This window comes from Homalodisca vitripennis, chromosome 1 (assembly GCF_021130785.1).
Source record: "Homalodisca vitripennis isolate AUS2020 chromosome 1, UT_GWSS_2.1, whole genome shotgun sequence".
Taxonomy (NCBI): Eukaryota; Metazoa; Arthropoda; class Insecta; order Hemiptera; family Cicadellidae; genus Homalodisca; species Homalodisca vitripennis.
Genome location: NC_060207.1, coordinates 154,807,137 through 154,820,959, shown reverse-complemented (window position 1 = coordinate 154,820,959; position 13,823 = coordinate 154,807,137). Strand labels below are relative to the sequence as shown.

The window sequence follows — 13,823 nt, the reverse complement described above, 5'->3', positions numbered from 1 at the left end:
GCGAATAACCAAAAGTGCTTATTATTAAGGTAGAAGAATCAGTAGGCCGTATTTATATAGCTTTTTTTAAGCAACCACAAATAAAATAACTAATTATCCGTATTTTAGAGAAATTCATATTCAATTTCATGTTAACGGTTACTGCAAAATAGTCTTTTACAGTTATATTAACTAATACAAATTAATAAACTGATTAATTATTAGGAATTGATATCGAAGTGTTAAAATTCATGATTATCTGATTCACCATTTGTTTCTACCACTTATTTACTAAGCATAATCTAACTTGCACACAAAATGTTACATTAAATTATATGCATAATTCATAAGAATGGTAGGGCACTTACTTATCGATGAGTGTTTTCGATTTTCTGAGCAGAATCTCGACATCCTGACTGGCTGAGTCGTCGGATGAAGACTTGTCCAAAAGACTGCCATGAAGGTTTACCTGCAATACCGATAAAGATTATTTTTAGGTGAAACATAACTATACCAGTACTTTATTTTATATCTGAAATAAATGTCATACACTTTGTAATACTTCTAATTGGTTCAAATATACAATTTTGTTTCGTAGACGACAGTGTACTTGCATAGATAACTAAATTACGATCTTCTCTAGTAAAACTAAAATGATATTGCTGAGCCACTAAAGCTAGGAGATTGCAGCAGACGGATCTTCTATGAAACTGCTCAATATAGTAAGGGCACTCCCGTCCGTAATACCCTGACTGATCTTGTGTCATTCATTATCTGTCATAAGTGATCACATACGATGTAAACATGTTTTATTTATTTATTGAACAACATTTACTCATACTTTTTCTGCCATCAACAAGGCGTAAGGAAATAACACTAACATAAATAAAATAATAATAAGTGTATACCATTAAATAATTATATAGTAATACAAGTTACCAGTTGTTTCAATGGGTTTTACTACAGCAAGGGTTGTAGCTAATATCGTGAATGCATTACTTTAACTTTTTTTCTAATTAAATATTACTATTATAAATTGAGGTGAATAAATTTACCTAATTTAAAAAAATATAGTTACACAAAACTTATTTCTGAGGAGATTTTTCTACACAATAAAAAACTAAAATAAACAAGAATTTAATGCGTAAAGTAACCTGATAGGCTCATCGAAAGGGTGGACAGGCAATAGTGAAATACATAGCATTTATTGAATAAAAACCCAATGCCATTTATTATAGTGGTATAGTTTAAGTAATTCAAGCTGTCCCGGAGCGTATGGACTCACTTGACAGCCTTATAGAAATTAATAGCTATTTCCCAGAATATAGTAGTCTATGGGCTGAGAGTAAATTTGCACTGGATGAGCACCACTGTAATGTTTCTATGACGTTCTTGTTATCGATTGTTAATTTTCCCATGGAGAAAAAAACCAATCGTGAGTAATGCTGGTTTTATTTAGATGTCAAAATGGGAGGGTATAAAAAATAAATGAATTAAATGAATATTTTTCCCAGATCTTATTTTTTAGGTGGACAAACTTAAAAACATCCGAAAATAAATATTAAGTCAGAGTCAGCTAATCCTATAAAGACTCTAAAAGTTAGGAGATTCAGTCTCTTTGTACAGTTTTGTGGCGATGATAACTCACATCTATGTGTCTGAAGGTATTATCAGTGTATAAAAGCTATAAAAAATATATTCGGAGAAAACATTATTATAATTTCGAACTCCACAAAAACTAGCGTGGTTAAGGATAGATTTTGTCAAGAGAAACCAGGTTGGGTGCTGAAAATTGGTGTACAGTGCCTAAGAAATAGAGTAGTCTAGGTTTTTACGCTCCTTCCAACGAAAAAAATCAGCGATCAAATCCGAATGCCGGTGTGTGCATTGGATCTCAAATTAGAGTTGTCTTTGTATTCTACAAGTTTAAGCTAATCTGAGTATACTCGTTTATATAAACCCTCTTAGCTCTCAAATAGAAACCGGTTGTGAATATCCAAGTAGTAATCGATAAAAAGACACATTTACTATTTCAGGGTTTAAATTGTAAACACTAAAATATTTAGCATTTTTGCGCATGTGTAAACAGCATAATGCATTATACAAGAACAATATATATTTCTGTAACGGTTACTCTGGGCATATACAAATTATTCTATTACATCTTGCAGTGATTTTTTGGAGCCCAAATAATCAATTTTTCCTGAAAAGTAACGGACCTGCTTGTCTGAGAAGGAAAATATAGATGAACAAGTGTAGGTCCAAAATTTTACAATCTACCAGAGTGTTATTATTTTAAAACACATATATTTTATTCTACCTGCTTTAACACAGACCAGCTTAATTGGAATAAGTGGGTAGAGACGGAAAACCCCGCAATAATTCATGTAGTTTACACTCACCTAGCTTTTTGTAATTTAATGTTCCATGTTCACAAACCAAGCCAAATTCACCTCCATTAATTTCAACACTTTGGAGGAAAACAAACTAAATTATGACAGAAAAAGAGTCTATATTTTTTGTTTGTGAACCTTTATACAGTGTCATAATATGTCACAAACGTTCATCATTCACATATTAGACTTTATATTTATACATTTTCCTACAACATGAGTGCTATAATCCTTGGTGCCTTTTTTCCAATGGAACTTTAACTGGCTGAGCATTGGTATCTGGAAAAATTTCATTTCTGGCTCTCCGTTTGTGATCCGTCTGTCTGTTAGCGCAACGAATTGAACAAGAAATTATCTATAGACATAAAATGTGCATGAAACTTCACTTGTATATAAGGAACACTGAGTTTTATGGTGGATGTCACTCTATGGGATTAGGTTGAGCGTTAGCGAATATATTTACATTGTAGGGTAGATAAGAAGATTTCCTTATTAGAAGATAAGGAATTGCACTATACTGTGTCAGGCTTACTTTTCAAGAATGAAAATCCAAGGAATAAAACGAATACAGAATGTCAGGTGTTCCTAAAAATAAGCTGATGTTTTTTAAGTCTTTACCTTATTTTAAATAACATATGTAAAGAATATATATGTTATTGTTTAGATCTTAGCACTCCTGTTATCAAAAGCTGCAATGTTTACGATTGTCTTGAAATTTTGCTTAAATAATATAATTATATGTTCTTTCAGAATTTTGTTTCAACTTCCGACAACAATTGTTATAGGACTTCTTCGTTTTACATCATAATTGCTCTAACTAAGAAAGTTAACAAAGACTTAAAAATTCCGTTCTCTATACTAAAACAGTTGAAGTACTACTTAAAACTTTTAAGTTGTTGAATAAAACATCATGAAATGTTGCACGGATATTTTAATGGGAATTTCTTCCAATGACCGTGACATGTGTCACGAGTGTATGCCATTTACAAACAGTATTCCTCATTACATTCTTCTATAATTTATAAATTACAAGGAATGCAATAGCATTCTAGTCAAACATTTTTTAGGTTATCTTGTAGCCAAAATAACTAGCCAAATTTATGCATCAAATTGGAGGATTATTACTCTACTGTACACTCTCCGACAAATCACATTCACTGGCTGCTATCGCATCCATGTAAAACGATGACTTAAACACATTTACTTTAACTCCTTAATATACGTATACTGTATGTGGTAATAAAGCTAGAACCGTGTACCCTAATTCTAAAAAAATAAATGTCCTAAGATATAGATCGATAGTTTTTAATTTCAATCGTCGTAAACAGATAGGATAGAATGATATTGTAATTGTGAATGCACTGTACGGTTCTTGATTCCAAAACAAAGCAACTTGAGAGTTCGATAGTTTGGTTGGTTGATCCTGCAGCCCGGGCCAATTAAAAACCAACCGTACTTATTGGTCTTTTGAGAAGACACTATACTTTTGAAAAAGCCAATTTAAATATTGGTAGATTGTCATTAACCCTAGAACTGTTAATCGACATAATTATGTCGGTTAATGCCGCTTTTGTGGTGTTAACCGTCAAAATTTTGTCGATCAAACATTCCCTCCTATAATTACTTTTTATAATATACTCCGGTAACGTATCGATATAATTCATGCACCATTGGATTCGGGAATAAAAATGCTAAGGAACAGATGAGTTTTATTCCTCTTTGTATTATGGTTATGACGTAGCAAGCTTGTTATTTTGAACGTAAAAGAAAACGCGACGCCGTTTGTTGTGACCGCCATATTGCCGCTGCCGTTCTGTATAACTTTCGTGCAGAGCTGTGGATATTTGTAAGTTTTAATAGTTTTACGCGTGTTTTAGTGTCGTATTTAATGTGTAGTGTGTTGTTTGATGTCGTAGTAGTGTAAACATATATATTTTAGAATAAATCAATTTCTATTTACTGAAATATGTTTGAGAAATTACCGGCTTTGTGTAGGCTATGGCAAAATGACTTGGCTAAAATTCATTTCACATAGTTTGTTATTGTTTTCACTTACTAAACGTTATTTATAGCACTCTTTTAGCTCTGAAGTAACTATTTATTTTTGGTAAATAGATAGTTTTCACAATAAAATATATATATTTCCTGTAATTTCTTTGGTTATATATAATAACTGTTTGGGTTATTCTCTATTTTTTTAATATCTTTAGATATATTTATAGTTTTCTAACTACATAATATTTCCTATTACTTATAAACCATAAATTTATAAATTTTGATATAGTACAAGCTTTAGAAACTATTTTATATTTTGCTGAATGAAAATTTTTCGCAAAATTTTTGAATAATGGCAAAATTTAACTTTTTTTACTTTTCAAAAAATAATTTATGGTAATTATTTCATTACTACTGTATATTCTATTTTATTCTAAGTAATAAAATATGCAAAATAACATGTATTCATAGATAAATGTATTTGAAAAACTTGTTTTACCAAAGTCTTACGTGTACACCCGATTTTCAGAATTTATACGCATCGCTGCTTTTTGTTCTATAGCTTTATGATGCTTTCATAAATGTTTATAATGTTTATGTTTTTCTGAAACTAGATAAAATTTGACACAGAATGGCTATCTCACTTATAAATATTTCTCACTATAACTTCATTTGCTAGGTATGGTCCCCCCCCAAATTTAAGAAATATTTTTCGTAAATTTTATATTTGATTAAAAAAAGTGTTTATTAGAAAATTTTTGATGGTTAATTTTACAATATAGTGCAATTCTACGTTTCATTCTGAACACAAAAATATATACTCTTATTTATATTGCTTTTATTTTATATTTTTAATAATTGTTTTAAAAAAACCTTGCGCGAAGCTCCAAAACAGCCCGACACTACAGGATGAAATGACCGCCAGTTCTAGGGTTAAATAAAAATCTTTAAAAGTAAAATTAATATGCTTACAAAGAGTTAAACCCTACGTTCATTTCTGAGTGAAATATAATACATGTTAGTAGCATTTAAAATCAAGTAAATTTTTAAAACTGTAAACATTAAGTAATTTGTACCGTTAGTTAGTTAGATTTTATATAATGTAAATTTCACAACCTAGTCAGCCAGTATAATTTAATATTATTTTTTTATCCAATGTTCCGGAACTAAATTACCGGCGGAGTAACTAACTAATTGGCACGCGTATGAATATTTTATTCTAACCCTTTGTAGCAGCCCAACTACGTGACCGATCTGACCTCGCGCGCCTTGTCCGTAAGTAAAATTTATCTTTCCGTATTATTAAATCATCCCTTTGATGCCAAACTTATAAAAATGAATGTAACGTAAAGTAAAGTTGTAAATAGTAAAGTAACTTACCCTTGAAGATCTTTTATTTGCTTGATTGAAATAGATACAAGTTGTGGCGTCGTCCTTCTGACGAGCACGTTGTTGTAATAAGTTTTTTGTCTCATTAAATGGCTAATACCGTCGCGAATTTGTTTTAGGCGAGCTCACGTATCTCACGTATTATTTGAGTAGATGGCTACCACTTTCATAATTGCATAACTTCTACTCCTCTTCTAGTAATTACCGACTAGAAATAACCCTTCATAGACTACAGCTTCAATGTCTCGTGCCAAGACGCCGACGCCCGGGTTGTGAATCTACATATTGCGAAGGGAAGTAAAATCTCAAGTTTTATAAAGTAAAATATCGTAGGCATAATTCCATAGAACATTGGATATTTTAGGGCCACCTATCAGATATACATTTTTAGTTCTTGTACTCTAATTGGTAGCAACGTGGCAAGGCATACATTTAATTTACCAACTAAAAGTGGTGCTTGTAAGTTTCACTAATTAAATTGAACTTATAAGTAAACTTTGCAATTCGAGTATTTATTACTACGACCGCAGAAGTCACCACCCCCATGTGCTATCGTCATTCGGTACAAATTAATTAAATAAATAATATTTTAAACAGTTTGATTCTTAAGATACATGCACAAAATGATAATTCTTCAAACATTATTTCTGTACAAAAATGGTTTAAAGTGAGAGCTATTATTTATTATATTAATCATTCGAGATAATGTTATATAAATGTCATATGCATAAAGACATAATAGCTCGAAAAATCCTACGGGAGATCTATAAAAATATCCAAAAGAAGTTTTCACCGCGGCAAATAGTTTGATTAGGGTACACACATCTAGGTCACATGTGTTAGCACAGGTGGAGGTAGTAATAACGTATATAGTGTGATCGTAAACGATATAAAATCCTCGTAACTCAGTGCTTCACCGTAGCTCGTTCACTCGGTTGCCAGGCTGCATCTAAAATATGAATTAAAGTTTGAGTAACGCATTAATGTTTTCTGTTCACAGTGGATACAATTTTTCATCCGAAGTCTCTGTAATAAACAAAAAGGATGAGCTTACTAAAATATAATATGTAATGTTGGCCAAACGAATGATATTTATTCAAAGAAACATTTTAATGACAGTTTCCATCGCTTAAACTTGCTATGATTAAAGTTTTACATAATGAGTCAGGGTAGAGGATGATGAGATACATTAATAGAGTACTCGTGCTCTCAGTTAGTTTAATTTTGTTCTTTTATTACGTCTATGGCCATAAAATCATCAATGTCTTAAATGGTTTTAATTTTATTCCATATTATTTCACTTTTTGTTAAAAATCTAACAATTCCTGAGCACTCAGTAATTTAGGATTGTTACGTATAGAGTATTTGTTTTTAGCTAATGTATTCTTGCTACAAATCCATTCAGACTTAACTGTTTAATCTTTGTCTATTAAGGGTGCATGCCAACTTTAGTTGAGATTCATTCGACCATCAATAGTCTAAAGGAACCAATGTACTAAGTACTAATGTAACTAAGTAGTAGAAAATAGGCTTTGGTTAGAGGCTGCAGTGCTTAATAAGATTAGCCCGAACAACTAACGTGACCTTATGTACCTGTACAACGTTGAAGCCAATTATTGTTCCCAAGTATTATACGATAAGGTTTGAGGCCTAAACTTTAATGTGATAATAAATAGATTTTTGTTTACACTATGCAAAAAATGTGGAATATAATTCCACCAAAAAAATTAAACTTAATAGTTAAATAAAATATAAAATTCATTACAGAAGTTGAGTAATTAAAATGTGTTACACTGAACTAATCAGTGTTATTTGAAGCTGCAATACCCAACCCTCCATAATTAAATTAGAAATGAATATTTACAAGAATAGTTTATTATTTCATTAATATGACAATATGTCTGTCCCAATATAAATTTTAAGTAGTACATTGATTTTATAGTTATAGTTCTCATGTCGTATTTTTACTTAAAATCTAGATAGAATGTTGAGATCTTCACTTGTCAAGTGAATGGCTTCACTAACCACTGCAGCGCATTACGAGATGTAAAGGGGGCTACAAGATCACTGGAGCATTAAATTGAGTTGGCATTGGAACTGATTGCTTATTGAATAAATTTATAGAGGGAGTCTGCCGTGATCAGCGCTTGTAAAAGCTTCCTTCTACTGATTTTCGAAGTGGTGCCCAGCGAGGCCTCTCGCATTATGTACAGAAGCAATACCACTATTAGTTATAAATTCGTTCCTAAATCAGTTTATGTGTGTATTCCAAGAAATAAAATTGCTATTTATAGCAATTTAGCTCATAAATAATTGGTCATCACTAACTATCAAAGCAACAAAGTTAAATACTCTATGAATTTATGTAAATAATTTCCAGCCTGTACGGACACCTATAGTGTCCAAGACAGCTGGAATGTACGATAAATCCTAGTATTGCTGATCGGTGGCCTCTAAGCATCTACAGAATCAGCTAGCCATTTCAAGTCCTAAGGAGCTGAACCTCCTAGCCGGCGAAAAAATAAGTTCCTTGAGTACCTTTAAAGACTACAGAGTTTCATGAAGCTCTCTGCCTTGACTTTATATCCAGTATGTACTTCCTGTATGCTCTGTGTTCTATATACTTGCTATATAAGCTCTACCAAGTTTTATGTAGCAGTCATGTAGTATACTCTCAGTAATAAGTGGTTTATAAGGTGCTTTGTCTTCCTGGTAAATCTGAATATCAACAGCAAACCATGAAATATATATATGTATGAAATACCCAACAGCAGCCAAAACTTCTAGAAAATTTTGGCTTCTGAAAAAAAGACTTTGAGATCTTTTCGTTTACAATAACTTATATAGCCGTATGTCTAGTAGTTAAGACTTGAAGAAGCGTACAAGCTCTCGAAACTTTAGTTTAAATCTCCGGATTTTGGAAGCTTCTCGCCTTAATCGACTAATATGCATCCATATCCTGGAATACTCGTGTTTTTGGAAGCGTCACTTCTATTCTAAGACAGCTTGATGAAATTTGCGAGTTTAACATCAACTTTTATAGATAAAAAAACAGTTTTAGTCATAGAGAGTATTAGATAGTTCTCGGACACTATAGACTCGTACAGACTGTAATCGTTGAAAAAAAAAACACGTGTGTGTGTGTGTGTGTGTGTGTGTGTGTGTATGACTGTGAGTGTGTGTTACGTGTACTAATTGCTTCTAAGACGCTCATAGTGTAAAAACATAATCATATTAACAGGATAGGAGTAGTTCTGACTTTTGATAAAGTTACATGTTACAAAATTTATACTAAGTTATGAGAATATTAGTATATTCTCTTATTCTAGTGTAAATAATATAAAAAAATGTGTTTGTGGTGAACTCGACAGTTTAACTTGACTAAGAAACAAGTGTACTTTAAGATTAGTAAATACAGACTAGTATGAATTAACATAACAAATGTAAATGCACAGAACCGAAAGCACTATACAAACCGTGTCGGACGAGAAATAAGCGAGAGACAAGGGGAGAAAATCAATATCGGAATTTCGTGCGGTACGTCATCTGAAACAAACTAGGAGGGTGAGGACTAGATAGATGGCAGACACCTTGGGCTTTGCGTTTTTGTTCGTGATATCAAAGTTATAATATGTTTTTGAATATTATTGGCTGATGTTCGTTTGATTGTTAACATTCATTTGGGTTCCTTAGTTCATTTTGAAATAATGATGATCGAAGTGGTCTAACTTTCACTTAGTTATTGATCTGCCCTATGATCTGATATTATGTATGAAGTCTCAAATTAGTTTAAGTTACGATAGCTTCATCCTACTTCATTTTTAGTAACTTTAAACCCAGTAATTTGGGCAATTTTAAACTTTTTCATTAATACTTTCGTATATTTTATTTATACCTTTTTACTCTCATATTTATAAGTATTTTTACATGGCCCTATATATTTCCTATCACACTGTTATACTATCAACAGATTTTGTTGAGTCATGGATGTCATTTGATTTTTATGTGATATGCCGTTTTATATCTTTAAACTCGTTTTAATGTTGTATTTCCTGCCTACTCTTCTAACTAATAATCCTGGGGCATAAATGATTGACATGTTTATACAAGTTTTTTTTCTTCACTAACTCAGGATGCTTCCTATTATTTCTTTTACTCTTATTTATAATAGACTGAGGGTATCGGTTTTATATCTGATTCATTATCTTTGGATTGCGATTTTAATCCATCTTTATGCCAGCAAAATCTCTTTGTTTTAACAAACAAAAAGGGAAAGACTCCTTTGACGGATGTTTAATCGTTTTATAGAAAATTTACGTGTTGAGCCGTGCCTGTTTTCAGGTGATAACTATGGTCTTCAGGACGTTCCTATCCCTTAAATTACTAAGCAAATAGAATGAAAAATGCTATCTAAATGGAACAAAAAAATACCTAGATAACTCAACGTACCTCTACAAGATTAAATGTATAGACCGGACTTCTTAGTTCAATATACTTCCATTGAATGGATAATTCGAACAGTTTTATGTTTTTACGGGACCGGAAGTCGCTCATCCAATATTTGACACCGTTGAAACCTAAATTAAATAAATAATTTAGAGTTTTCTTACACATTGGTGGTGAATAGACTGCCCACGTCGGAGCTAAACAAGGCTATTGGTTTTAGTTAGCAATATTTTAACTTATCAACAAAATCTGAAGTATTTTTAATAAACGACTCACTTTTTTCATAAATAGAGAGACTTAGATAATTCCATACGAGATGAATTTCGCAATGGTGAAAAACAGGTATGCTACCCAGCTGTTATGAGAAGCCACATATGTGTAGGACTCTGGAATGGTGAGTAGTTCTTTTGTTCACTCAGACATATTTTTCGTAAATAAAAATTTTAATTTTTTATAGGGTGATTTAAATTAATTCTATGGACGTTCTATTCTGAAAGAAACTCACTTTCTTGTAATAACTTTATTGATCTCACCATGTAACTAAATCCACCATTTTATTGATAGAATGGGTACTCTTCTATGTATATATAGCACAATTATAATAGAAAGATATAAGTATATAAAATATAAAGCTCTGGAAGTAATGAAACAGAAGGTGTACAGGTAAAAATAATGTAAGGATTTCATTCAGGGACCGGAAACACATATCTATCTCAATAGCAATTCAATACAAGGATGATCAATCCTAGGACACCTACGTTCCCAAGCTTGGCCTTTCCCTTTGCTCGTATCGCATAGAAATTAACCAAAACCAGCAAAGTACACTCGTATCACTTTGTATATATACATAAGATCTCTAATTCTGAAAATGTTTATTATATTATAATCTTTGAAATATAGTGAAGCTTATTTGAAAATGTATGTTTCATGTGGTATTTATTTATTCTAACATATATTTTATGAACATTTATTTTATACGAATATATCAACAAGGACATTCCAAACAAAAATCTTAATATTAGCATTGTAATACTGTAAATGTACCATATTGTCAAGCCAGGTGCAGCTGTAAATCAGTTACCTGTCATCACTAATTTGTCACAAATAAAAAATGTCAATTTTAGAATATTTTATATTACCAATATCACTGCCCTACAATTAATGAATTATATCTATCTATTCATGTACATATTTATCGACACAGTTTCATTAGTATACATATAAATATTGCTATTTGTTGCTAGTCGTATTACGTAGATATAGCAAGTATCAAAACGAATACAGTATTCTGATACTGAGAATGAAAAATGCGGAACAATCGAATACAAATTAGAATAAATACCCTCAGGGTAGAGCTCAGGGTTTGAATCAGATATGCAGCAGGGTATATAATATAATAATGTAATGATGATTATATTACTCTTAAAAATAATAATAGAGCCCCGTGTTTTATAAATTTTCGTTTAAATGGTTTCACTTTCTTTTCAGATTAATTTATTTTGTTTTATTATAAATATTTCTGAACTTTCTACCCAACAAAGATTCCGCCAAATGTGAGACCCTAGGCGTTCTGCCAATATGTAAATCCAGCCCTGACTATGAAGTAAATGTAAACCCTCATATGAGTTAATAACGCTGAATTTTTTTATTGCTTTATTGTAAATTTCGTTAATTGAATAACTATGGAAACTGAATTAATAATAATTTAACAATGTTATTTTATCGAAGACATTTTATAAAATATATTTGAAACAAATAAACTTTTAAACCGTTGAATGTTTCTCGCTGTTACTGTTACTCCTGGGATTAGTTACATAATCCAACTTCTACAACGGAACTGTTAAATAAACCTCAGAGAGTTAGCTTTGGATTAAACGCTATGTGGATTACCCTCATGGGTTGTGGACAATATTTCTTACATTTCTTGCAATCCTAATGAATTCAATTTTAAACGATTATAAAAGTTTAATTATTTAGAATTTGAAGGTTGAAAATGCTGTCAGTCTCTTAGAAAACTCTTCCTAATATATTTAATTAATTTAATAAGTATTAATTAGTGTAATGAAATGGATTAGTTTACAGAAAATGTAAGTCATCCTCAATAAATCTCACATTTTTGAACTGAAGATTGAACTGTTTTCTAATTGGAAAATATAAAAAGCCGCTACTAAATAATTTTCTCAAATTATGTTCTTTTCCTTTAGACATCAGTCATGACCTTTATTTAATGTGATTATTTCAATACATCATATTGATACATCATTTTAAGCCACATCCGTTCTGACATTACCGTGTGTAAAAGAAAGAAAAAACACTTATATCATCTTCTTTAATCACCTTGTGAAAGATCCCAGAACTACGATCAACCAATAATGCTACGTAGCTGTCGCAACTTAATTAGAAATGATTATTCACACATTTTAACTTCTTGACAAACTTGCAGGTCTCATCATTGTCTTACTCTACATTGCATGTTTCAGATAGAGCTACCTCATAGTTAGTATAAAAATAGAGTTTTCATCTCACTCAGCAAAGATGTCTAACGTGTCTGCTTTTTGGACTGGTAACCGTTTATAATGAGGTTTCAATATTCCCCACCAGAATTCTCTTTTGGCTGGCTTATAATTACAATTTCATTTACTCTAGGATCATAACACAATCGACCATATCGATTTTACTTGACAATCCCTAGGGTTTTCAGAAACATTATATTTCTAACAAAAAATGTCGAAATATTGGTATTAAGGGATGCCTTCATCGATAGACATCTACTTTACTGGAGGGGATAGCTGTTGCATCGGGTGGAGATCCCTTAGGGTTAAAGCGAATACTAAGAATAAACATGATGCAGAGTCCTACTGCCTGTATTGTTTGGTACAAGATGGAAGAGAGAACTCCTTACTTTTTTTCAAGGTGCTATGACTACTTAGATAGTAGCTATTATCAAATAATCCTCACTCAGAAAGCCGTGCCTAAGACAAAACTAGCTTCAACTGCAGTGAGAAGTTACTTCAGCTTTTTGCCTAAAGAATAAAAGCTTGATAATAATCGTACATTGAACTACATTGAAGTACTTAAACAGAAAATTCCCCAGGTGTGTAACTGAGCTGATGTATGGCCTATCAATGGTTTAGATGATGGCGGACCGCTTTCAAGGAAAGGATACTCAGCGGCACCCATCCATGTAGCAGCCACGCTGGAAGTTGCTTGATTTGGTTATCTCGCGATAACCGCCGTACTCACTACAACCAAGACTTTGGCTTGTGTAACTGAATAAAGCGTTCAGTTAAAGGATTGTATTATTCGTTACTTAAACATAGAAATATATATAGAACTGTATACTACCTTCATTTTGTCTTTCGCCAGTAATAAATTTTTTTACAAGGTTAACTTTTATACTTCAAATTTGAACATGTACGAGTATATTTTTGAATTTTTTTTAAGATGGCAGACAAACGTAAATTTTTATGAGATTTACATTTTATCCGTTTCTTTGGAGAAATATATTACAATAATCTTTTACGATTCTTGTTTCCTATGTGTTTTGTGTTATTTCAGTTTTACGTTTAATTAAACGTAATTATACAATACGGAAGCTGACAAATATTTTGAAAACAAGTC

At 31.6% G+C, this 13,823-nt stretch overlaps 1 protein-coding gene across 5 annotated transcripts in view; it reads right to left on the bottom strand.

Moving 5' to 3' along the window:
• Nucleotides 1-13,823, bottom strand: part of LOC124374291 — a 1,063,620-nt gene that overhangs the window by 578,428 nt on the left and 471,369 nt on the right. For all 5 annotated transcript variants that reach the window (XM_046832534.1, XM_046832531.1, XM_046832545.1 and 2 more), the window contains exon 8: nt 348-448. In XM_046832534.1, coding sequence (XP_046688490.1) covers nt 348-448 — 101 coding nt within the window. The remainder of the gene's footprint in view (nt 1-347; nt 449-13,823) is intronic.